Source organism: Musa acuminata, chromosome BXJ1-11 (genome assembly GCF_036884655.1).
Source record: "Musa acuminata AAA Group cultivar baxijiao chromosome BXJ1-11, Cavendish_Baxijiao_AAA, whole genome shotgun sequence".
Taxonomy (NCBI): Eukaryota; Viridiplantae; Streptophyta; class Magnoliopsida; order Zingiberales; family Musaceae; genus Musa; species Musa acuminata.
Window position 1 is genome coordinate 29864019 of NC_088337.1, and position 25886 is coordinate 29889904.

The window sequence follows — 25886 nt, forward strand, 5'->3', positions numbered from 1 at the left end:
TACCAAAACCCAACATCATGATGAACCATCGCAGCATGGCATGTAACATGGAACGAGGACATCGGTAGTGGTGAGGTGGGCCACTGTGTCTCCTCCAAGCTGTGTACGCTCTCACTGTTCATAGTTGCATGGCCATGGGTTCCAATTCCCATGGATGAGATCCCACGTCTGTGGCCATTATTCAAACCTCGGCCATTCTGTCCCTTGTCAAGTGCTTCTTATAGTAATAATAATGTTGTAGAGACCCACATGTGAGGCTGCCTTTGCTAGATCTCACTTTCTGAGGATGAATCACATGACAGCTTAAAGATTCATAGTGATGAACTAAGTTGCAGATTAAGTTCTTACAATCTTCTGGTGACTGAATGATGTTTGCATGCATCTCACATTCCCATAGTTGAAGTTTCAAGATGGAGTGAGGGTGAAGTGACACACATTTCATGTAAGAGGCCATAATGGAGCACAGCTTTTGAGGACAGGAACCCTGAAATCTGGTGATCACCATGATCTAATAATGATAGATCCATCAGAGGTTCATACTGATGATGGTCCAGTGGAGTCTTCCCTAAAGGACATACAGCATGCATACAGCAACATGAGTCCATGGGAATCCCACAATCAATTTTCTTTTCTGCTTACATTATCATTGCCTTTCTGAAAAAGTATATGCATTTTTTTTCTTTCCAAGACTTCCTTTTTTTCTTGGTGATTGGATGCATATTTGTGATGTCGAATCCCCCTCACTACTTGATGTGACTTCCACTCGCAAAACTGTGACTTCCGGATGGTGTTCAGTTCTTTACAAGCCAAATCATTTCAGTGCTCTTCTTTCCTGCAGTTGTACAGATGGAAACAATGATGAAGCAAGAAATCTGATGCTCTTAGCACCATTACAATCAAATGGGAGCCTGAGATGTAGTTCTGATGCTGTCACATCTTTTCCAAGTTGCCGAGGGAATTATTCCCTCTCAAATGATAGATAGGGTGTCGGAAGTTTGTCTGTCGCAGCTTTGGAGGAGAACAACCTTTGGATTACCTTGTGTGTCTCCAGTTGACCTGATGGCCATTGTGGCAGGCATGTGATTGATGGAGTTCCTTCGGCCAAACTGGTCTCTGGCTTGTCACCTCTCTCTCTCTCTCTCTCTCTCTCTCTCTCTCTCCCACAGCCAGCAAAGCTCTGAAGAGAGTAGTACATGCAGAAAAAGTTGGAATAAACAGAGATTATGAAACTGTAACTTAGCTGTTATTTGATGTAAAAGTCTGGCATCAAAATGCTCACATATCATATGGTGTGCGAAGAAGAGCTAGTTATCTTAACCAGCAGTGTCATTGATGGCAAAGTCAACAAGCATTCATTCATACAAACACTAGCAAATTAGAAGAATTCAAATGACTTGATTCACAAAAATTGATGAGAATACATTCAGGAAAATCTTGTTTTCCGATCATACTATTCAATTTTGGACTGCTAGTGAGGAAAAAAAAAAATCTCATGGCTGATTCGTTTCATATAACAACACAAAACATACATACTACTCTACACATTTCTCTACAATGTCATCTTCTGCTCTAAACTTGTTTTTCTGGGCATTTTTATATTTACAGAGACTCTGCACTACTGTCATAGCAGCAGTACCAAAACATTCTTTGACTTAATTGACGTGGATATGTAGGGCGAAAGAGCAACATGGCTTTCCAAGATGGATGGATCATCATGGTGTCATTGAGTTCTAGCCTTCCAATCAATGATTGCAGATAGAAGAGAATTGTCCGGTATGAGCTCTTTATTGGGCAATGGTAAATTTGTCATCGGTGAATTTTCGTTCCAGCTGAGCCATGCCCCGATTGCATACCGATCGTATGTGTAACCATCAGCAGCGATGCAGGGATCATCCATCACAGTCTGCAAAATATTCAGGGATGTGCTTTTAGCACATACTTGTAAAGCATATCCAATTCAAATGAGAAGTGCAACGAAATTAGATTTTAAGTGGTATCACATGTTTGTAGTAAGTTAACAGGGTGAACGAATACCTTCTGTATTGGACAGATGAAATGCTTTGGAGGAACAGAGGGGTCACGTAGTGAAACATGAGCCTGTGCCATTGTATCTTTTAACCTCTCTAACACTGGAAGAACCTGATCCTTCAATTCAGGCCTATCCTTGCGCCTCATCTCTAAACACCTTAGTCCGAGATTAGCAAGTTCTTTCGCCCCTGCTTCAGGCCACCGTCCAGCCTTAGAATCCAAAATATCCATCAAACAGTCCGTTTCCAATGCAGTTTCGATGGCAAAAGCAAGTCCCATTGGTGATTTTGCAGTCAGCAACTCTAAGATCACCATTCCTAGTGCATAGGTATCAGACTTGGCTGACACCAAACCAGTTCTCTGGTACTCGGGATCCATGTAGAAAAATGTACCAACAGGCGCAGTGTCCTTGTACATTGTAGACAAAGGCATATTGGATGTAGGAATTAAAGTGGAAAGTCCAGCATCACCAATCTTGCTCACAAAGTTATTGTCAAGCAAAATGTTGGCAGGTTTAAGATCCCGGTGTATGATAGGTTCTGGTCTCGAGTTATGTAGAAAGATAAGAGCAGACGCAACTTCCCATGCTATACGAAAGCGATGAAACCATGGAAGTGGGAGTGTATCATTTTTGCACTGTAATCTGTCCTCCAGGCTACCATTTTCCATATATTCATAAACAATGCAGCCCTTGTCAGGGCATGCACCAAGCAGCAGGAGCACGTGTGGATGACAAACTCTACTAAGAACCTCAAGCTGGAATGTTGGATATACGCATTAGATTAGAGGAAACTAAGGAAACTAAGGAAAAATATATACTACCTCTTGATTGAACTGCCTGGTGTTAGAACCCTCACTGGAGTGCAATACTTTCACTGCAGCAACTGTATGATGGAAAATTCCCTTGTAAACAGTTCCATTTGCTCCAACTCCAATCTTGAGAGCATCAGAGAATGATAAGGTAGCATCAACTATCTCTTCCCAATTGTACTTCATATAAGGCTCACTACTACATGCAAGCTCCCTTTCAGGAGTTTGCTTCTCACTGTCTTCATGTCTTTCATTTTCTAGTTGAGCGATCTTACCGGTCATCTCTAATCTAGACCTTGTTTCTTGGAGTTTAAATATTTCCTCACTGTCGTGCTCATGTATGTCATGCAGCTGGCCAACCGAAAATTTCACAAATTAACGCAAACAAATTTCAATTATCTATTTAGAATTTTTGTGTAATAAAAGAAAAAGCTCTACCTGTTGGGAAGCAGAATGCAACTCATTTGGAGCAAATTTAAACATCCCCATAGGATGCCTGAGTTGTGTTCTCAGCTTCTCGAGCTCAAGATCTATGTCTCCCTGCATGGTAGAGGATTGAGAGTAAACAAACTAGTCAACATATACAAAAATTTCTTGTGACCTGAAAACTTCATTTTAGATGTAGGACACTGCAGTTGGTATACCTCATTTCCTGATGGTGAATATTCTTTTGAACTATGGGATGTCGAACTCGTAGTAAAATTCCATGACTTAACTGTTTGATAGCTTCTCAGACTAGCTATACTGTTACTGTATTGACTCTCTGATACATAAGAACTAGAAATTCTAGAATCTTCAAGCAGAGACATGTTTCCAGTTAGAAGAGTATCAACTGAATTGGATCTACCATAATCTTTACTGATAAAGGCTTCCTGCTGAAGTTGTGGCAGACAAGTGAGCCGAAAGGAGGACTTTACTTCTGCACCCGAGCCTATCAATTATGCACAAAATAAAAACTAATTGTAAGAGTAGTAAAAAAATCTCAAGAAAACATATGCCAGTGCCACAATCATCATGAGTAGAAGATTATGTTTGACTCTGCACAGCAATGATCTGTTGGCCAGCAGAATTACACTGCATTTTGTTTTCCCTACAAATTTTATCTAGCATGTATAAATGGAGGTGAGTTTTGGCTCTTCTGTTTGGAAAAAAAAATTGAAATCCCTAAGAATTCCTCCATTAAAGAAAGTGTGTAGTAGCTATCTCTTTTACATTTAAATTGATCACAGCCATAAACACCCTGAATCTGCAACTAAAAATTTGATGCGACAACATCATTTACATTTGGTGTGAACAATATCTAAAATGGGAACTTGAAAATTAATCTTTAGTTATATAATGAACAATTGGAAAGCTGTAAGGTTATGGTCTCTTCTTCTTCTTGGGAAATTAGTGCCTCCAAGTGAATGAGTGGGAATAATTAACCTAAGCTAAAACTCTTATAAAGGCTTGGTAGGATAATAAGTCAAAAACACCCCCCAATGGCTTTCATGATCTATATATATGGAGGGGTTGGGGGGAAAGGAGAGTTGATCTTGTCACTTCAGAGGCATCTAGAACTCTTAAATATGGAATCTTAATAGTAAAATAACTTGTTTATCATAGATTATACCCTTACTCATACTTGGGACACTGATTAAACTCAAAATAGGTCTCCTTTGGCCACTAAACTAGGTAATGACCAAAAAGGCCCTGATCACATGCCCTTTTCAAAGAAATTTATGTTAGACCGTAGACGACCATCTGAGGGATTCCTTGGGTCCCCATGATTGGCCCAGTTAAAGGTAGTGACCTGCCAACTGTAAAGCCCTTATGTTGGGCTGTGGAACCCTCCCGTGTGGCCGGTCATGAGGGGAAGTGGCCAATCGTAGCATGAGTCCAGTTAGGAGGATGTTTTTTCAGGCCACTCCATAACAAAGGCTCTTATGGAACTCATCTTTGACAGTCCCAAAACTTCACATAATTATTTAGACTAAGTGCTAATAGAACTCATCTTTGGTAGTCCCGAAAGTTCACATAATTATTTATATTGAGTGTAAATTGTATGCCTAGTGACAATTGAGAAGAACATATAGTACAAGCCTATATCTGGAAAATTTCATAACCAAGATATGGGTAATAGATCCATGTCTCTTCACTCCAACATCTTCAGCAGCAGAAGAAAACAGACTGACCTCAGTGACACGTCCTAAGAGTCGATGACAAGGGATTAAGCAACAGGATACTCATTGCAATATCTACCATCTTTTTGGAGTTTTTGGATGCAAATGATCTGAAGTTTCTCTACTTCTACTTCTTAAGTATTTAGCCACTTTTTTCTTTGTCAATCAGTGATTCAGTTCTATGTCTGTCATTTAGAATACTGCTCAAGTTAATTGCATATGGTGCAGAGGAGACAGTTCATTACCTGATATAGGATTTCTAGAATTGCTTGAAAAACTGCTAGAAAGTCCACTGGAATCATTTTCTTCTTTAGCACTATCATCTGTTATTGATGTGGATGCAGTCTCATCCATCTCAGATACCGATGCACAAATAGATGACAGTTTACCCTTTGAGACAACATAAACTGTGCAAAAGCTTGGCTTACATTCGGCAATTCTGGTTGGCAAGTTGCTTCCCTTAAACTTCCTACAGCAATATGCATCATAAACTTTGTGGCTTTAATGAAATAAACATCAAAAGATTCTTACTAGATCAGAAAAAATAAATATGGACATCAAGTGTTTGTGCATTCATGCAATGATAATGGGGACCAAAGAGAGAAAAAGATCGAACAGTTTACTAAAAACTATGAAAGATAGCATGTACAGAAGTTTACCAAAAACTACAAGAGAAAAAAAATGACAATATACAAAGAACAAAAATATGATATTTTCACCAATAACCAAAATTCCATAATCTGGTGATTAAAAGGTATCTCAATTTGTAAAGCTCCTGAAAGGTTCAGGGTCTGTACTCTGTACAGACCAGTCTGTGCAACCTTAACTCGACATATGGATGAACGAAGCTTCTTGAATGTGAAAACTCATAGGAAGGTTAATTTTGGACGGAAAGGAAAGCCACGAAAAAATTATCAAGATTAATACCGCAGTGCTCGGTAAAGACTTGCTTAGCTTTTAATACTTTTAGTGGGATTAGTGTACCCTGTACAAAACTACAAAGTTTATTAAATTACACTTCTGTAAAGGCTGAATGACACAATATATACAAGAAAAAAATCATAGATATCCTAGAGAAAAACATAAAAAACAGGTAGACAAGCCCAGTGATTTCCTATAAGATATTCCATTACATTAGAATCCAAGCATTTGGTATTTATTTAAAAATGTATATTTAGATAATTAGCAAAAGGTCCCAATTGCATCATGTAATAAAAGAGCCACAGATCTTGATTTTAGAACCAAATTTGCTACAGGCATAAATTAGCATCTTAAAACTAGCAGTTGCATGTGACACTAATTTCATGTAAGCTTTGATCTTGTCTTTGTAGTTTAGGACACTTAAAAAATTAAATAACAATTTGTCAGAGCACATATTGCAAGCCAATTCAAAAACTTCTACATGTAAGAAAGTTTCAAATTGCAAGATTTGGTAATATATTCGTCCAGGGTTCGGTTTTAGCTATGTTGGGCGATATCCACTATAACTCAACTTATGTAAAGTACGTGGTCTTTTTGCAAATTCCAGGTTCTCTAATTGGGAGAGTCTTGCTGCATTTGTTTTCTGTTAGAAAGGCATAATTGATACATGAGCCTTCACTATGAAGTCTAGAGGTTAAACAGAAGTATACTGATCAAAACAAAATTTCCTTTCACCACCAACTCATCTCGTCACTTTCACTTCTTACTCTTTTTATCCTACGTCTACTTGCCTTTTAATTTCATTAAAACTGTGGTTCTATCAAATTACCCTTGCAGAAATCCATTACCCATTATATCAATCTGCCTTTTATTTTCATTGAAGTTGTGTTCTATCAAATTAATCCCATGGAACTGCATTACCCATTATATCAATCCCAAACCGGACTAAGTTGAAACCCAGCTCATGGGTGTGGCATCCAAAAAAGTAAGGTGATGTCTAGAAGAGGCCCCTCAAAAAAAAAAAAAAGAAGCCAATTCTGAATTTTCTTCAATACATTTCTGCTTGATTTCTTAGAGCAATGCGTTATGAAAGTGTCAACAAATCTCTTTTCCTAACTAATTGGTGAAAACTGGGAGTTATAGTACCTCATTAATGCATTTCTGGAAGAAGCACCTATCACAAGCTTGCTGATAGAATTTTCTGTGACCTCTTTTGCTATCGCTTCAGCTACATCATCTGCCTCAAGTACCACAACTTTGGTTTCGATCTGCATATATTGTCCAAATATACCTTAATCAAATCTTTTTCTTAATTTAAGAAAATAAGGTAATGGAACAAGTTGGACCTGGTTTTGTGAACACATATCCTTGTAGGGACGAAGCATTGTTTGGGTTCTCCATCCTTGTTCCTTCCTATATGCAGAGGCAACATCTTCTCGCACTTGATTAACAGGGAGATTCCCCACTAAAATAATAGACATGTTATAAGTAGAACGACATATCAAATGAGCGATTATCAGGGATTCCAAATAATGTTTAAGCTAAAAAATCATGAAAATTCCAATGTCTGCGGCAACAGAAAACTTGTAAGAAAAAGATCAAATTGTTTAAGAAAATGCTTAATGTAGGACTGAATTTAAGATTAGGTTTCAGCTAAGTATGGTTCTGGATCAAGGTAGTTATTTTAAGATGTTTCCTCTGAATTTTCATCCTTAGTTTTAGTAATTACTTTGGTGAGTTTGTTGTTTTTTCTTTTTTCAAAGAGTACAAATGTCCTGTTGTGGTGTATTCTTAAAAGAAAAGAAAATTTGTCATCTCATTTGAAAAATATTAAAATTCATTAAATTAAATTGCAAATCCCACTAGAATCCCACTAATTGAACCTAACTATTGGATGGATATATCTGAAAGCCAAAATGCAGAAAAGAAGGACAAGACAGATCAAAGAAGACACAGGTGTGGATAAAGATACTGAAACAAATATCCATAAGTGGAATACTTGACCAGGGGCAAGAATGATACAAAGCATCCGCGTAAAATAAAGTTACACAAAACGAATTTCCTCCACTCTAATTTTTCTTTCACTGTTTTTCTCTCTTTCCAGAAAAATTGTTGCATTTCCATTAACAATTCGAATTGACCCTTCTTAACAGATGGGCTCACTTAAAATCCAAATCAAACTATACTCCTTGTCCAAACAAAACTGCATGGCACTTTCTCACTAAAAATGAACTAGAGAGGGAAAGCAGACATGCTCTTCAAGAAGATATGCATCCAGCGAAAATACATGGAGCAACAGTTGCAATATCTGGAGCTGAACAGATTCAGCTATTACGGCCTGCTACCTTTAGCAAATTTGAAGAAAGCAACTCACGGTTTCCAGAGATGAGAAGGGAACATAACAAATAAGAGGAACAGGACCAAGATGTCATTATACTTTACAGGATGAAACAAGTCAATAAATTATAAGTAGCTGGTCCTAAGTATCAAAAATGGAACCAACATACTAGAAAGCAAGTTTCACTGGATTATACAAGAATGTGCTGGTAATCAGACTGAGAACTTCCCTGACCTCTATATGCATCAATCAAATTTCATAGGCATCCGGATCTATTACAATGAACAATACAAGAATTGTCATACTGAAAGATCATAATTTGTAATTTCAAACATTTTAAAGGACAAGTGTCATTGTCTTTCTCTCTCTAAGAAATAAGTTTGTTTGTCACTTGGTTCACCTGAATTTATTATGATATTACAAGAGAACTAAACTGATAAATCTCAAATACTTCAGGGATTCTTCATGTCAATCAACACAGAGCTGCCCAGAAACAATGTTGTGTGCTAGAAAGTGGCATAGCTTCATAGGTTCTCTGCAATATCAAATAATTCAGGTTGATGTGTCTATTAATCAACAGACATCCTCCTGAAGGATGTGTACACATCCACAACTAGCAAGCTTGATTATGGGAATGTAAGAAGTTTCATTTTTCTAGGTTCAAAGATGTGCCTACTCAAGCTTGCGAATTGTGGATTAGGAGCATGGCTTTACTTTATGCACACAACTGCATGTCTATTGTTAACCATTTTTGTGTGATAGTCAAGCTTGGAAAATGAGGATTAGGAGCACAGATTTTATCTTTGGCCGTGTCTCAAGGATTCTGGTGTTACTTGTTTATTCTTTTTACAAATAATGCACATTGTTCTAACAAAGTAATTGGAAAAAGAAAAAAAAAGAGAATTCCTTGACATAGATGGCATGGCCACTACAAGAGTTAGATCTGCTGTCATGACTTACTTGGTGTTGGAATCATCTTAATCCTTGGCCGAACATGTAGGAGTTTAAACATAACTCTACCCTCATCTCTGAATTTATTCAGAGCCCACTGGATCACATACTTGCTTTTTTTTGTCCCATCTATGGCAAGTGCAACCGTAGAAAGTGAATCATGTACCAATCTGTTACCTTCTTCCATCTCTCCAATACTGAAATCTTTGCCTTCTTCCTTTTCCACAATCTGATTATTACACATCTTTCTTTACTTGCAAAAAGAGTTAAGAAAGGTAAAGACAAAGAAGTATCAGCTATCATGCAGTTAATGTTTACCACATGAAATTATTTCAAGCTAGAAGATAGTAAGATATTGTAGACAGTATTGAAGGCATTCAAAACATTAAAAAACTCATCTAAATTTATGTACTACAAACAGGTTCTAAACTTGAAATGGAAAGAGTTTTGTCAACCCATAGCACAATGGACCAATAATCTTAAACAGAAGGTCACAAGGCACAGCTTGGACAAAACTGGGAAGAAGATAGAAGAAATGGATGATAGAAAATTTCCCCTAAATTATAGAAAGAAAAGGAGTAAACAGACCTCTCTCAGAACTCAATCATCTCCTCCCAAGAAGTGGATGTACATTTTGGGTGAAGAGACACTCCTCCCTTTTCTCTTATCGAACTAACAGTCTAATCGGAAGAAAACAATCGAAAAACCCCTTCTCAACAACAGCCAAAAACAGAAGATATGAAACCCTTTTTCTGTAAATAAATAAAAAAGAATCCCAAAAAATTGAGAGAAAATGAGAGAATGAAAACCCAAGTAAACAATATAAGAAAACCACAAACACAGCACAACCAAGTCACTCCAAGAAACGTGTTTTACTTATGCCAAATTGATCTTCGAATATTAAATCGACTCAAGATGAAGAGAAAGAGAAGCAAAAGGCATCTAACGACGAACGCAGACCAAGATGAAGGGGCAAAAAACATCTTTCATCCTACAAAGCACATGTCGACACAAACCCAACATAGGACAGCAGAAAAAGAAGTAAAACGACAGCGAAGAACTCCAAATCACACGAAGAAACCGGCGAGCAAAGATTCCAACAGAAAGCACAAAGTTCCTCCCGGATACCTTTTTACGCCGCTTCACACCGTCGGAAGAGACCAACCAAAAAGGCCATCAAAATCGCACCTTTAAGCGATATTAAACATCAAAATCTCCTTTCGAAAGTGGAAGAATCGCCTCATCCAAGCAGAGGACGCGACCGCTACCAAACCGTGCCATACTGGCGACTTTAATGCCCCGAAGACTCAGAAATGGCAAAAGACAAAAAGTAAATAAATTAATCGGGAAACTTACTAAATCTCTCCCACAGTTGTTCGTGATGAACTCATGATTGGTGGAGCAAAATTCCAACTTTTTCTTTCTCAGTAAATGGCTTCTAAGTTTTGCATATATGCACCAAAGACAAAGGCTTCGCGTGATGTGAACCATATGGTAGGCTCACACACATCAAATAGCCACTGGGCGAGACCACAATACCCCCATTTCGCTTTACATGGTCAACCTTGACAACATTAAATCACAGTTTCCTTTATCGTAGAGTAAAATAGATGGATAGAAATAAAAGATCATGTCACGGGAACGAGTCTTTTGTTCACAAAATTTCTTGAATGAATGATGCCCATAAATTCCTACCCAAGCCTTGTGATGGTGTAGAAACCCCCCTAAGAACTTATCTTCACAGTCAAATTCTATGAATCTCTAAACACTGTCAATTCCCAGTTAGAAGATTTAGCTAACACGAGATGTATTCATAGATACATAATACGTAAGAGCGTCTGATAGAAAGAACTGCATCGATTGGATGTTCACCATGCAAAGGCAAAAGTTTGGGAAGGCAGCACAGGGGGTTGACTGGAAGGTCAACTTGAAGTAACCCAAAAGTTTCCTGTCATGTGCTGTTATATCGGATCTAGAAGTCGCAAGCTTTTATCTTGTGGGTCGCCGTTGACTACCTCTTCTCGATGATTGGCTCCGATAGAAAGAAGATGAAGATGCAGGCTTTTTATATTAGAGAGAGAGAGAGAGAGAGAGAGAGTTGAAAAGTCGATGACTATGCAGGGACGAAAGTAGCTGCAAAATTTGAAGACGAAACAACCTCGAAGGGGATGTCCTCTTGGGAATCTGAAGTTCATATGACCCCACGCTTCTTGCGTTTGATTCCTGGAGAAGTTTGACTTGGATTTGGAAGAAAGATATAAAATCTGAATGCTACAGTCATATGTAATATTCTTCTGGAAGATCATGACCTCATCTCCTTCTTCCCCATTAAGCAACAGTTTCACGCTGGTCATAATTTAACAGAGAGCCAGACCTAATCCCAAGCTCTCATATGCCAAGACAATCATTTGGTCAACTCTAAGATTGCTGTCATCAGTCTTCATCGACACTCCTTGGAATCCAAGTAAACGTATATCAGTCAAACCAATGGAGGCCTGTGTGGCTCAACAAAAGATGGACTACTAGTCTTGGTCTCCATGTGCAAGGTGCCCCTGGCCGCTTAGCACCCTTGGCCGGACAGGGATTCCCGGCCGCAAGGGTTGCTCTCGGCCAAGCAGCCCTTGGCAAGGTCGGCCAAGGCCGTAGGTCAGCAACCATTGCTGCCCTTTTCCCCCTTTTCCCGTTAACCTTTTGACGAAAAATTATTGATCATCTGAGCGTTTCAGCCGCCAAAAAAACACACGCTATCCTAATCTTGAAATCAGAAAAAAAAAAAAAAAAAAACGTAATTAGTTTACGAGTAAACTGATTTACGTAGTTAATAATCGATCATCGTATGAGCAACCTAGCTCTGATATCATATTGAGATCCACGTAACGATACACCTCTTCGCGTGACGGGTTCTTTATTCGCGATCGCACGACGGATTCTTTATTCACGATCGTGCACCACCAAGCAATACCAAACAAGGAGGGATCGATCCCTCTTGCTGTCATCTTGCACTAATGGATCATGTCTTAATGTGTATTGAATATTCATCCAATTACCCATGGCTTAATGGATGTTGAATCCTTAATCAATAATCACTTTAAGCTCTATTAGATCATACCTAATGGATCCAATAAAATATGGACTTATTGAATATCATATATCTAATCATATATTCGTTGCGTCGTCCACCATATGTGTGTGACCCTCTAAGCCTAATACCGAGTTTGTCGTGAGTTACATCTATCAGAATTCTTTTTGACTTAAAACTCCTTTTGAATCAGTAAATTATTATCTGTTAGTCATAGGTGCCATACAAACCAATCATATGATTGATGACATGTGTGACATGACACACTCTTTTTGTTTATTATATTATTTGACATTTTATCACTTTATATTATCGATTGCATGAATATATTGTGATGTCCATGAATCTATGCAATGAGAATCGGATCATCATGAGATCACGATAATGAAATTGATTCACCTTTAAATACAAACTCTAAATAATCTCGGTCATAGGTTATTCGAGAGGGATATCGAGATAACTATACATACTGGTGTACTGTATACTCGTTTGTATGATGAAGACGACTAGTCTTAGCTCATGTGGGGATACTAAGGATACAGTACAGGTGCTCATTAGAGAATGAGTTCACTGATTAATCTGCTCATGGAATGCTAGATGATTAATGATGTCTTATTGTTAGACAACGATTTTATCATCGTAATAGTGTATTAGGTCCTTAGACTTGAGACACTAAGGATGTCATGTATGAGTACTTCACTATTTGATGTCAGACTTATATGCATGGAAGTTCCAGATCTAGCATAGTCGGTCATCGAGAGTAGCAGCAAACTTTCCGAGGGCTATTAAATATCGATAGAGGATCATCCGCTCTTAGTGTCATAAGAGAAATGTCTCATGTGTTCTTGCTCAGACAAATCCCTAGCCATGGTCATTTGGATTGAGAGAGAAAGAGTTCTTCGGGAGAATCCGATTAGAGTGAGACTCGAGTAGAAACCGTATGAACCTTACAACACCATACTCGGTACATGGTCTCTAGGATACTATATGAATGATGGACTATAGAAATACGATAATTGAGGATAAATATGTTCAAAGGATTGGATTCCGCTATATCATCCAAGGACTACGATGTAGTGGCCTAGTATATCCACAGTCGATGGGTCGAGTGAATTATTATAAAGATAATGATTCATTAAGCCAAAATGAGTTCTAATATGTATGACTCATGGCCAGATTGATAGTGGGCCTAAAGGGTCATACACATATGGTAGGTGTTGCGACGAATAGAGTTTCAGATATTAGATATATGTTGGAGCCCATATTTTATTGGATATCCAATAAGTCCCTGAATTATTGGATTCTATGGATGAGATACAATAAGAGGTAGTAAGATATTATTGGGTAGAGACTTACTAATATAAAAAGCTTGAGTAGTAAGATGGAGATCCAATACCCAATATGGTATGATCCATTAGGGTAAGTTGATAGGGGTCCTCTATAAATAAGAGGGAATTAAAGAGTCATGAGCTAGGTTCTTTTTTGTTGTCACCTCCTATTCTCCTCTCCCCTTCTCCTCCTCAACTAATAGGTGTGGAGATTTGAGCGTAAATTTGAGGAGCGTCTTCACAGTCCTTGTCGTGTGGATCACTACTAAAGAGAGGATAGTTGATCTCCTTCATCCTCTCTCATAGATCTGTAGGTTTTCATGGATATACGATCTCCCTAGGTAACATATTTTTCTTATATACGTAATTTTCGATTTCGCAGGGTTTTACGCACTAATCTTCGCACGACAACGAATACTTTTTTAGAAAATATAATATTTTTGTTTATTATTTTTTCGTTGTGCTTGTGATGTTGCCCCTATATTTCCCTACATCATCTCTATAATAATTCACTCAACTCATCAACTATAGACGTATTTAGCTATTACGCCATAGTCCTCAAACGATATAGGGGGATCTAATCCATTGGACATGTTTATCCTCAGCTACTGTCTATTTATAATCTCTTATCCATCCAATATCCTAGAGTCCGTATACCGGGTATGGTGCTGTTAGGCTCAAACAAAATCGATTCGAGTCTCACTCTTATTGGATTCTCTCGGAGAACTCATCTTTCAATCTGAGTCTCACTCTTATCAAATTTTCTCAATCTAATTGATCTTGGCCAGGGATTTGCCTGAGTGAGAATACACAAGATATTTCTCTTATGATACTAAGAGTTGATGATCCTCTATTGACACTCAATTACCTTTGTAAGGTTGGTTGTCATTCTCAATGGTCATTTGTACTAGATTTGGAACCTCGAGATCTATAAGTTTGATACCAAAGAACGAAATACTCAAACAATGCATCATTGTTGTCTCAAGTCGAATGACTAAATACACAATTGGGATTACATAATCACTATCTGACTATGATATATTATTAACCATCTAACATTTCGTAAGTGAATCATTAAGTGAATCCATTCTTCAATAAGCACTCACACTATATCCCTAGTATCCCCACATAAGCAACTATGAGACCAGTTGACTCCTTCATATGAACAGGTATATAGCATACCGGTCTGTCCGATTATCTCGATAACTCTTTCAAATAACCTATGACTAGAAATATTTAGGAGTTATGTTTAAATGTGAATTAATCTCATTATCTTAATCTTATGATTGATCCAATTCTTATTGCACAGATCCAACAACATCACAATATATATACATCACATAATATAAAATAAAAAAATAGTATTCTTAATATTAATAAAAAATTATACCATATAGCATACGTGTCATTGATTCTCTCGTAGGACTCTTATAACTAACAAAGTATGTGTGATAGAAAAATGATATGATTGACACGTAGATACCATGTAAGCCCATTATGACGAACACACCAACACTGCACCGTCGACATGCCAAGGTCATGCGGCCGGCACATTGGTAGAGCACTAGGCCAATGATCCGACTCCACAAAGCTGACTCATAAATATCACGTGACTTTTCCACGAGACGGACATGCCGAGATCACGCGGTTGACACATCGACGCCACGTAGCAGACACTGTGGCGTGGTTGGCAAGTCGGATCCGCATAATTGAACACCCTGACGTCACCTCAATGTCACGTGGTCGCCATACAATTCATACCAGGTGTCAAGAAGTTACGCATTCTTGAATTCAGCGTAGGCTGACGACGATTACACTTGAGACCGACGCTCCATGTTTGCACGAGTAGCACACCATCTAAAGGTAACAAAGCTCCCACTATTAAAGGGACAAATCGACTTGTCCATTGACTTAGGTGTCAAAGAGGTATTTTCGAGAGTCTGTGATGCATTTTGTAGGGTTCAACGACTACAGACAAATTCAATTTTGAGATCGGCTTAAGAGAAGGACCATGTTAAATCCAATTCGACTTTTACATCGGGTAACCAAAAACTGACTTAACTCGATCGAGAAAGGTCGATGTTCACCAACAAAACAAAACGGAGATGAAGGCATGTCGATGTCCACAATTTAACATCACTTTTAGTCAATGCAAACAGTCCTTGTTCCACTCAATCAGAAAAGGTTGATGAAGCATCAGTATCATGTTGACGGAAGGGTTTTGAGGTCTCCAGAATCCTCCAATGCCGTCCTCACCGGGATAGTTTTGGCTGATACTGCAGCTCTTAAACACGTAACTCCTTACACCGTGAAGAACATTTTCCTTCACGTCTGGTGAGATTCACAGGACAAGATTCAGAAAGCAGACGGTGTGCGGACACTGAGAAAATGATGGGAATTTAGACAGGACGAGGAAGAGTGATATAAATGGATTCCACACTAGGCATGAGGCATAATGATTGGTGTTCTGGGCTTCTGCAAGGACTGCAAGAGGTTTGGTGGGGGTGTTAGGTGAGACCTCCTTGCAGTCATGGCTACAAGAAGTGATCAATCTATCCTCATAAAAGAACAAATGGGTCACACACACATGCTGTAAGTTTCAGGCGACACAAGGGACGTATGAAACATGGTATTAAATCCCAATCCCAGCAATCAAGCTAAGAAGAGATACCTTCTTGATGCAAGAGAACAAGGTTAGGAAGCCCCATCTGATTGCCACCTAATACAACAAAACTGAGAGCCTTTCTTATGCATTGATACATTGCCACATTGTTGGAGTAGGTTGTGTTGCTGTGAGTTCTAAGAGGACTAATCATGTTCATCATCTAAATTACATGGTTATTATACTCTGAACCATCACAAGACAGTCTTTGTCTCTTGCACACTTGGTTACCTCTCCTTGAAAATGAAGCATACTCTACAGAAAACTGGCAGCCCGATGTGTATAACAGCATAAAGCAGATCAGAGTGTGAGTTTCACTTTAGATTATCTTCTTTGGCATGGAAGGTTAGACGGCACTTCTCATTAGGTGTAATATTGATTAATCTAATGAAAGCATGAGATGATGATTTAGATAATTAGAATATGCCAACACACAAGACAACTTCAAAGCTTAGTTCTTTGGTGCAGTTCAAAGTGCCTTCTCTAAGGTCATGAAGAACATCTCTCCAAGTGCTGATGTGAGAGGAATAGATATGATGCATGATACTGCCTAGCAGCCCACATTATTACAGGAATAATGTGATTGAATTGTCTCTACATGAGCATGAGTGCATGAATTTGTTTATCTTCCAATAGGTGTTTTCCTGTGACAAAACTTACCCTAGTAGTTGGTCAATCGTTCGTATAAAGATGAAGTACTGCTTTCTATTGTCATCACCCTTATCGGTAGGGACCAAGGAAGGACCTCCAGCCTTAGAAACTTAATGGCAGCACAGTCTCAGGGAAAGCAAAGGCACATGAAGCACACCTAGTCAAAGTGATAAGCTGGTTTTACTACGTCTCTTCAGGAGCAAGGAGGGGGGGGGGGTAAGAGTTGGTGTTCCAGGAAGGTCGACTCTGAACACCATGGAGGTGGGTAATGTCACTACGACTGCATCACTTTTGCATGGGCCCATCGTCTTGTTCCTTTGTTCTTCTTCTCGGGTTGGGCGTTCATAAAAGTCTGCTGCTGCACTACATTCTCTGCGATCGTTCCACCTTGGTGCCCTCAATCATGGAAGAATCTCTGTGCCGAGATTGTGAAGCTGACACGATCTCGAAAAAGACTGTGAAGAGTGGGTGCAAGCGAGTGGCTCGGATGAACTGCAGCGGCGGCGGCGGTGTTGACGAGGCGAGAAAGGGGAGCAAGGGCGGCAAACATCCGGCGTACCGAGGTGTACGAATGCGTGCCTGGGGCAAATGGGTGTCGGAGATCCGGCAGCCGAGGAAGAAGACGAGGATCTGGCTCGGGACGTTCCCGACGGCGGAGATGGCGGCCAGAGCCCACGACGTGGCGGCGCTATCGATCAAGGGCCAGTCGGCGTGCCTCAACTTCCCCGAACTGGCCGCCGAGCTCCCGCGACCGGCCTCCGCGGCCCCCGAGGACATCCAAGCAGCAGCCGCGCTGGCGGCGTCCATCATGTTCGGTGATCCCCGCCCGGGAACATGCACGAGCGCGGAGTCCGGCCTGAGGCAGACTGAGCTTCCGGTCTCACGATCCCCACCTCCGTTAACCCCATCGAGCGATAGCGACGATGCGCTCTTCGACCTACCGGATCTCTTGCTTGATGTAGGGGAAGGGTTCTGTTACTCCTCGCCATGGGAGAACTGCATGGAGTTTCCACTGGAGGAGCCATTACTATGGGAATACTAATAGACCTGGAAATGAACCGCAGCTGCAACTGTTCATCTTCTTGTAGAGCTCCTCGTCTGGTGGAATCGTGAAACACTAGACTGAGCTAGTTGTATTAAACATGTTCAGATAAATGTTAATTCGTATCTTTCGTATCATCTTCTTCATTTGCTGAAGCCTTTCATATGATTCTTTGTTTTATATATATATATATATATATATATATATATATATATATATATATAAGGTTACTTAATACACCAAATGACATCTAATTGCTTATATTTAGGCTCAACATATTTCAATAATGTGTCACTAAAAAAAAAATATATATATATATATAATTATATATATATAATTTTTTTTTAGTGACACATTATTGAAATATGTTGAGCCTAAATATAAGCAATTAGATGTCATTTGGTGTATTAAGTAATCTTAGAAGCATATGTTTAGAGATCTTAAAAAGGTTTTGCTTCGGCTGGCCGTGTTCCACTGCATACTCCTAGAGCGCATCATCTCTCTACTCTTTTCATTAAGTAATTGAAGCGAACACCTAGACGGCGTTACGATGCACGTCGCGCGAACCTAAACCTGGCTTCCTTCCAGCGAGGTCCACCCGCTCGAGCTCTCTTGCCGCCGCCCCGGCGGAGGTTTTGTCGTCCTCAGACGTCGGCACGGGCGGGGGTCTACATCCTGCCGGAGATCAACTCCCGGTTCGTCCGCCTGGCCGCCAGCCGCAGTTCCACAAGGGGCTCCGCGTCACCGACGCCACGCCCTCGCCAGGGAAGTTGTGGTGATGATCCTCGTCCGCAAGGTCAACAAATCCTTGTTTCCCTCATCAACAGCGGCAAGGACTAGGGAGTCAGTATTGATGGCCAGGTTCCGCACTCTCTGCGTCTTGGGGTTCTGACAGATGAGGGCGCAGGGATGATGATCACTGGGTGATTGATGATGCAAATCATGAAAGGCTTGAGGTGGTGATGCTGCTGCTGGTGAAGGTAAAGGTTTTTGTGCCTTTTTCAATTTTGTTCAAGAATAAGCTAATAAGTTATGAATCAATGTAGATTAGTAAGAAATTCATATCAGATAGCTGTTTAATTGGTAAGAAATCAGATAAGATAGTTGTTTGAGTGATCTTTTATCTCTATGTCGATTGTTGCCATAAATGGCCAGCCGATTGATGTTCCCTCTAATTCTTGCTTGAGAAATCTACCAGTAATCACTTCTTCACTTGTTCAAGAACAAGTTAATCAGTTATGCCATTTATGAATGGATGCAAATTAGTAAGAAATCAAATCATATAGTTGTTTGACTGGTCTTTTTTAAGGTTCATTAAATGGTCTGCAGATTCATGTTCTCTTTTCATATTCTTTCTTGAAAAAGTGACCATGATTCATAAAATGCAATAGGGAAATTTGTCTTTATACTAGACAGCTCCTTAGCAAGTTATTTTGTGTTCTGTGCTGAATACAATTTTGCAATTGTTAATGTGCATAGTGGTGAATTAGAAAATGTAAGTTGCCTTCAGTTTCCAATCAGCTGATACATTACCTGGCATTGTTCGTCTTTTTGTCTTTGCCATTCTAACTGCTCCTTTTCGAGAATAGTTTGTCTCCTTATGTGGCTTAAAGGAACCGATGAGTTTCCATGGCTTAACTATCAAATATTCTGAGAAGAATAATTAATGATTGTGATGCACAGTTTAATCTCCCAAAGCTAGGGCTGAGCTTTACCACGATGGAAAGCAAGAATCACAAGAGGTTACTATTTATTAGCTCAATGGCTTTTCCATAAGAAAAGCTGTGCTGCATGTCCATGCGTGACTAGGGAAGAAACTTGTCTTTACACACTCATTGCCTCTAAATTAATGAATCAGGCAGGGCTCATCCTCATGAAAGGTGGTCCTCTTTCACCAGGGACATCATTTTGTAGTTTGGGTTGTATAATGCATAAGATCTCAGTCAGAGTACTTCCTCGATAACTTTGGCTCCTTTCAGATAAGAAATGGAAGGTTGCTAACCAGATGAACTATTGCACTAATGACCCATTTAAATTTTCCAAAACAATCTCTAAAGTGAAACTGACTACAAAAACCAGATGAGCCCTGAGTTGACCCAAACCTTAAGTAGACTAAAGCACATTGTACTTGCCTCTTCTTCTCCAGCTCTAAATTACCTTATCACATATGTCAATTTTGTTACATAATTCAAGCCAACTAGAACCTAGATATACTGATTTCAGAATGAAGACAGTCTTAAAGATTGTTCCTGGGTATGCATTCTTCTTTGTTATGGTAAAATTACATGCTTTGGGGAAAAAACTGTGCTGTTGAATCTTATAATTTGTCTGCTTAATATCAGAAAATCTGCCTTTGCAGAGATATTCCACTGATTAAGGTGTGGTGTGGTCAGTAATGAAGTCAAGTTTTTAAGTCCTATAGCATCTGGTGTGCATATTATGTAATGTTTGAATGAAGGGAATAATTATACATATCAGCAGATCTGATAGTATACTATCTCTTATACTTCGCTGCAGAACCTAACATGTCTCCTGAAGTTCAATGTCTAACATGTAAGCTATACGTTGGAGCTTATGGAGCACAAGAATGTGTATCCTGAAGTTCAATGTCTACCATGTAAGCTTGTACGTCAGAGCTTACGGAGCACAAGAATGTGGGATCACAGCTTGTAGAATTAGTTGTCCCTACTGGGCCTCTATATCATCATTTATAGGTGCAGGATAATTTAAACATTTTGCTATATCTCCTACAAAGGTACAAACCTTTAATGAAGGGCAAGGTTATGCGAAGAAAGCAATTGTTCTTTCCTGCATCAAAGATGTTTTTGGTGGGAAAAGCTTGACCAAATGATTGAATTTTGGTTTGGTTTAGTCAAGTAGTTAACTACTTGGTGTTCTGATTTTGATCAATATTTTCTTTGGAGGGCAGAGCTCTGTTTGTCTGAAATGTCTGCCATGGCATGAACTTATCAAAGATATTTTAGCTTTGATGTAAGATTAGTGAAAAATAATATTTTTTTTAAAATTCGTGTGTTCTCTTTCTTTGTTCTTCTTTTCTTTTATAAATTTGTCATCTAAAATGCCATAGCACAGATTTCTATATCCTTTTTTCAACATTATTCCTTTTGTATTATAAGTTGTTGTTGTAAAATGCCAGGAAGCAATGTGTTGTTTCATTAAGAACTTATAACAGCTGCTTGCTCAACATGATCCTTTATCCAACTGACTTGTGCTATCATTTCTTTTATTCTTTTATAAACTCTTTTTTCTTTCAAAAAGAGAACTTTGAATTTGACTTCTACAATGAACAGGGTTTTGTTAAATGATAGAAAAGTATATTTTTGATATCTGCTTCTTTTATTAGACACTTAAAATCGCATTTAAATCAGAAAAATAGCTTTATATAATTTGTACACTAATGTATGCTGAAGCATTTGGTGTGATTGTTGTTATGGATAGGAACATAAACTTTCTAATGAGTTCATATTAAATTGTTCGTCACTCATTAATGTTATTGCATCTCTGCTTAGTGTGGGCGCCGCAACAAGGCGATGTGGAACCAAATGAGGCATCAACAGGAAATGGTTCCGCGGATTCCAAGGTTGGCATCACTCGGAGCACAGCAAGAGCAAGGAAGATTCCGCAGCATCACGAGGTTCCTCTGCTTGGCGTCGTCTGTCTTCGGTGATCACAAGCGGCAAGCGCGGTGCAAATTGAATGCGGAGTGACGACAATGGTTCCGCCGCCAACCTCGTCTTGGTTGTTGTCGACGACTCCGTCGACATCATCATGATAATAAAGATTAGAGACGAAATGGACGCACTGCGAATGGCTCTGCTCTTTTCCCCACCGGACACTGCTCTCATTCTTTGCCTCCAACTTGATCTTGACACCACCAAGGAGGGTATACGTCCAAGGAGCGGGCTCCACGGTTTGGCAGTTTGCCGGCACCGCGTCAGAGGCCCTATTCCCACCAAGGACGGCACGTACGAGTGCTCTGTGTCTTTTGCTCCGTCTCTTTCTTCTGTCATGCCCGGTTTGTGTCTTTTCCAACAGACAGTGAATGAATACAGAAGCGCCACCTTCTTCCTTTTGCCGAACACTGTTCCTCCGCACCTGGTGATTTACACCAATGGACGTGACCTCACTGGCATAACCACTCTTATAATAACAGTCCCAGTGGATGGCACCTCGCTTATCTCCGAAACCTGCAACATCATGCAAGCCTTTCCAGTCCACCGCCTGCAGCCGCTGCCTCCGTCGACCAAGCTCCTGCCCTTGCCCACCACCGCCTCTGCCCATCGCACCATCCCCTTTGTCTCCTCTGCGGCGGCATCTTCTCCCTCCACCTCCCAGCTCGCCGGCTCTGCCACGGCACCGGACTCGCCCACCGCGGCATTCTGGGACTACCAGCTGCTCTTCGCCTCCCAGCGGTCGGAGACAGCCGAGCCGGTGCTCCTCCGGGTGGCCCACGGCTCGGTCCCGGTCGACTTCCCTCGGGGCACGTACTACCTGGCTGGCCCGGGCATATTCTCCGACGACCACGGGTCGACCGTAAACCCGCTGGACGGCCACGGGTACCTCCGCGCCTTCGACTTCCGCGGCAGCAGCGATGAGGTCTGGTACTCGGCGCGCTACGTGGCGACGCCGGCGCAGCGGGAGGAGCGGGAGGCGGCGACTGGCCGGTGGCGGTTCACGCACCGGGGGCCCTTCTCGGTGCTGCGGGGCGGCAGGCGGGTGGGGAACCTGAAGGTGATGAAGAACGTGGCTAACACCTCGGTCCTCAAGTGGGGCCCTAGGCTGATGTGCCTGTGGGAGGGCGGGGACCCATACGAGATCGATCCCGCGTCGTTGGATACAGTGGGGCTGGTCGACCTCGTCGGGAGTGATCACGGCGATCGACGGCAGACGGATGGAGGCAGCCGCGGTCGAGCAGTGGACGTCGCCGCACACTTGTTGAAGCCCATATTGCGAGGTGAGAACAGCCGTGCATGCAGCACACCACGTACACAGAGCATGGCAAACTAATAAAGCAAATACACACATGAGATTTCCTTTCTGCAAGCATGGACTCCGATGCTGGCGCTGACAGGTGAATCGGAAGTGCAGGAGTGTTTAAGATGCCTCCAAAGAGGCTGCTGGCTCACTACAAGATAGATGCCAAGCGGAACAGGCTGCTGATGGTCTCCTGCAACGCTGAAGACATGCTCCTTCCTCGCTCCACCTTCACTTTCTACGGTACGGGATGTGTGTGTGCCAGTTGCAGTGTAGGGTTTCAGAAACTACATGTCATGGAACTGCATCGCAGTTTGGGTGTTCAGAAGGCAACTCCAGGCCATGCTGCCTTTGCAGCAGCAAACTTATAGTGTGGCAGAGTCTGGTGTTTAGTCCCTCTGAACTCAAATACTCTGCTTCCAAGTTTCATGCCCTCTTTAAGTAGTTTCTGCAATGTGCTTGCTTGCATGTAAATCTACCTGTTGCTCTTGGTGTATCAACCAACAGCCTTTTTCAAGTTCAAAGGCAGGGTGGCCTCATTCTCCTTTGAGATTCACTTGGACACTGCTTCATTTGGTGTAAACGTGAGGACGTTTCCCGGTCATTCTGTAACTCATATATCTTAGTCTGATGTTTTTGATTTCTTGGCCATGCAGAGTTTGACTATAACTATGAGCTGAAGCAGAAGAAAGAGTTCGTCATCCCTGATCACCTGATGATCCATGATTGGGCCTTCACTGACAGTCACTATGTCCTCCTTGGAAACCGCATCAAGCTTGATATCCCTGGTAAACTATGCTATTCTCTTCTTACAGACCAGATAAAACTACCATTACATTTCTTTCTGCTTACACTGGTCTATAGTACTGGAAGCTCAAGTTCTTTCTTATTATTCCTGAAAATTAGAGGTTCTTCCTGTATGTTGCTCTTTCTTTTGCTGAGCTTTAGGAAAGAACGCTTACCTATGGGATTCTTTTGAGACAAAGATGAAACTTCTTTGAGAGTGGCAGGATCGTTACTAGCAGTGTCAGGCCTACACCCAATGATATCAGCACTTGCAGTGAACCCCAGCCAACCCTCAACACCAATTTATGTGCTGCCCCGTTTCTCCCAGAGTCCCATCCGAGACAGGAACTGGCTTGTGCCCATACAAGCTCCATCCCAGAAATGGGCACTGCACACAGGGAATGCATTCGAGGAAAGGGATGGAAATGGGAACTTGAAGATCCAGCTCCAAGCCTCGGTATGCTCCTACCAGTGGTTGAATTTCCACAAGATGTTCGGTAGGTGGTCACTGTATGTTCTGCTTCATTCTATCTATCATTTCTTTTAGCATACACGATGCTGCTTTGTAGGATACAACTGGCGTACAGGAAAGCTTGACCCTTCTTTCATGAACCTGGTTGATGGAAGGGAGGCAATGCTGCCCCACCTGATTCAGGTGAGTTTGGAAGCCCGTGAAGCTAATACCATGTATCGCAGAACGAATGACGCATGCATGCACTTCCAGGTATCGATCGAGTTGGACGCAAAAGGGACTTGCTATGGATGCTCCATAGCAAATCTCTCGAACATATGGAATAGACCTGCAGACTTCCCGGCGATCAATCCATACTTCTCCGGTCAGAAGAACACTTATGTTTATGTGGGCTCGAGTTCTGGAACCCGGAGATTCTTGCCTCGCTTTCCCTTTGACAGCATAGTTAAGCTGGACTTATCCAACGGATCAGCAAAGTCATGGTCTACCGGCGACCGGATGTTCGTCGGCGAGCCAATTTTTGTTCCCAAAGGCACAGAGGAAGATGATGGTTACGTTCTCGTTGTTGAGGTGAGGATGTTGTTCTCGCAGTACTTGTGCTTGCCAATCAATCGATATGGATCTTGAGCGCTCTTAATATTATGGCTGATCTCTGCTTTCATCTCGACACCAGTATGCTGTCGCAAAGCAAATGTGTTACCTCGTCATACTGGATGCTAGAAGAATAGGGGAAGCCGAAGCAGTCGTAGCAAAGCTCGAAGTGCCAAAACACCTGACATTTCCTATCGGCTTCCATGGATTTTGGTCTACCAAATGACAGCAGAAGCTGCAACATATGAGCCTTCATTTCAAGCAGAGCCTAATGGCTTCCACCAATTGTTCACTTCCACAGTCAATTCTGTGATCCAAGTAACAGCTCCATGAATACACTAACATGTATTTGTTGTCGATGATATCTGACCATGTAGTTTATCTCATCCTATCAATAATATGAGATGAATTTATTCTGTTTCTTCATGTTTTCATATTCTGATCTCAGTGCATACAGATGTATCTTCATCACCTTAGTCACTTGGTAAATTTTATGAAGGATTATAAGATTATAGAGATTTTCTCAAAGATATTAAGCACCATATGAAGTATGATGAACAAAGGTTACAAGTCTTTTGATCTTTCTTTCTTTCTATGATCTCTCTAACTCAGCCTTCTAAGCCTGAGGTGTAAGAATCTTTTTTTTCTTTATTAGACTTTGTAAAAATTTTATATCATAATATGAGGTGATCATAATTCTTACCAATAAATAGAGAATATAATACTGAATTATATTATTAAAAGAAGTCATGTCGATGATCTTCGAATCAATATCACAGGCATTGTATAAAGATTTTTTTTCTCTATACATTTTATTTCTATTCAGATTTTCTCTCTAGAGATTCTTTCTCTAATGGCACATGTTTCTCTTTCTAATAATACTATTTTTCATCTTTAATATATATTATTTTCTCTCTCTAATAGATTTTTTTTCTCTATAAAATCCAATTATCTCTCTAGTAGGATCTTAAAATAATAACTATGTTAGGAGTAAGCAATTTTAAAAAATCAAGAGAAAGTAGAGAAAACTCTTAATTGAATAGAGTCTTACAAATGACTACGATCGATAC

General features: G+C 40.5%; 3 protein-coding genes across 8 annotated transcripts; 2 read left to right on the forward strand and 1 right to left on the reverse strand.

Annotated features, from left to right (window-relative positions):
- Window positions 1-1375: 1375 nt before the first annotated feature.
- Window positions 1376-10711, reverse strand: LOC103972601 (U-box domain-containing protein 35). 6 transcript variants are annotated; one of them, XM_065090732.1, is made up of 11 exons: window positions 10567-10703; window positions 10399-10474; window positions 9220-9458; window positions 7268-7386; window positions 7068-7189; window positions 5246-5469; window positions 3483-3769; window positions 3277-3378; window positions 2851-3189; window positions 2035-2784; window positions 1376-1903 (listed from the first exon to the last, which is right to left on the reverse strand). In XM_065090732.1, the coding sequence occupies exons 3-11, from the start codon at window positions 9452-9454 to the stop codon at window positions 1721-1723; spliced, it is 2361 nt and encodes a 786-aa protein (XP_064946804.1). In that variant the 5' UTR covers window positions 9455-9458; window positions 10399-10474; window positions 10567-10703; the 3' UTR covers window positions 1376-1720. The 6 variants fall into 6 exon arrangements, with proteins under 6 accessions (XP_064946804.1, XP_018676319.2, XP_018676320.2 ...); XM_018820774.2 differs by having other exon boundaries at window positions 10339-10474; window positions 10567-10696; XM_018820775.2 differs by lacking the exon at window positions 10399-10474 and having other exon boundaries at window positions 10567-10711.
- A 6443-nt stretch (window positions 10712-17154) lies between these two features.
- Window positions 17155-18026, forward strand: LOC135596649 (ethylene-responsive transcription factor ERF039-like). The gene has a single exon (XM_065088711.1). The coding sequence runs from the start codon at window positions 17199-17201 to the stop codon at window positions 17970-17972; it is 774 nt and encodes a 257-aa protein (XP_064944783.1). The 5' UTR covers window positions 17155-17198; the 3' UTR covers window positions 17973-18026.
- Window positions 18027-18408: 382 nt separating this feature from the next.
- LOC103972006 (carotenoid cleavage dioxygenase 7, chloroplastic) lies at window positions 18409-25245 on the forward strand. Its single transcript, XM_065090734.1, has 8 exons — window positions 18409-18952; window positions 21503-22947; window positions 23082-23210; window positions 23624-23755; window positions 23978-24250; window positions 24323-24408; window positions 24478-24795; window positions 24899-25245. Exons 2-8 carry the CDS (start codon window positions 21690-21692, stop codon window positions 25040-25042), a joined length of 2340 nt encoding a protein of 779 aa, XP_064946806.1. The 5' UTR covers window positions 18409-18952; window positions 21503-21689; the 3' UTR covers window positions 25043-25245.
- Window positions 25246-25886: the final 641 nt, after the last annotated feature.

Excerpts from the sequence above, each read along its gene's own strand:
- LOC135596649 (XM_065088711.1), top strand. The coding sequence starts at position 17,199 with ATGTCACTACGACTGCATCACTTTTGCATGGGCCCATCGTCTTGTTCC.
- LOC103972601 (XM_018820775.2), bottom strand. The coding sequence starts at position 9,454 with ATGTGTAATAATCAGATTGTGGAAAAGGAAGAAGGCAAAGATTTCAGT. Across the intron at positions 3,379-3,482 it reads ATTCACCATCAGGAAATGAG|GGAGACATAGATCTTGAGCT; the intron begins GTATACCAACTG and ends TCTACCATGCAG. Across the intron at positions 3,190-3,276 it reads TGCATTCTGCTTCCCAACAG|CTGCATGACATACATGAGCA; the intron begins GTAGAGCTTTTT and ends TCGGTTGGCCAG.
- LOC103972006 (XM_065090734.1), top strand. The coding sequence starts at position 21,690 with ATGCGGAGTGACGACAATGGTTCCGCCGCCAACCTCGTCTTGGTTGTT. Across the intron at positions 24,251-24,322 it reads GAATTTCCACAAGATGTTCG|GATACAACTGGCGTACAGGA; the intron begins GTAGGTGGTCAC and ends GCTGCTTTGTAG. Across the intron at positions 24,409-24,477 it reads TGCTGCCCCACCTGATTCAG|GTATCGATCGAGTTGGACGC; the intron begins GTGAGTTTGGAA and ends ATGCACTTCCAG.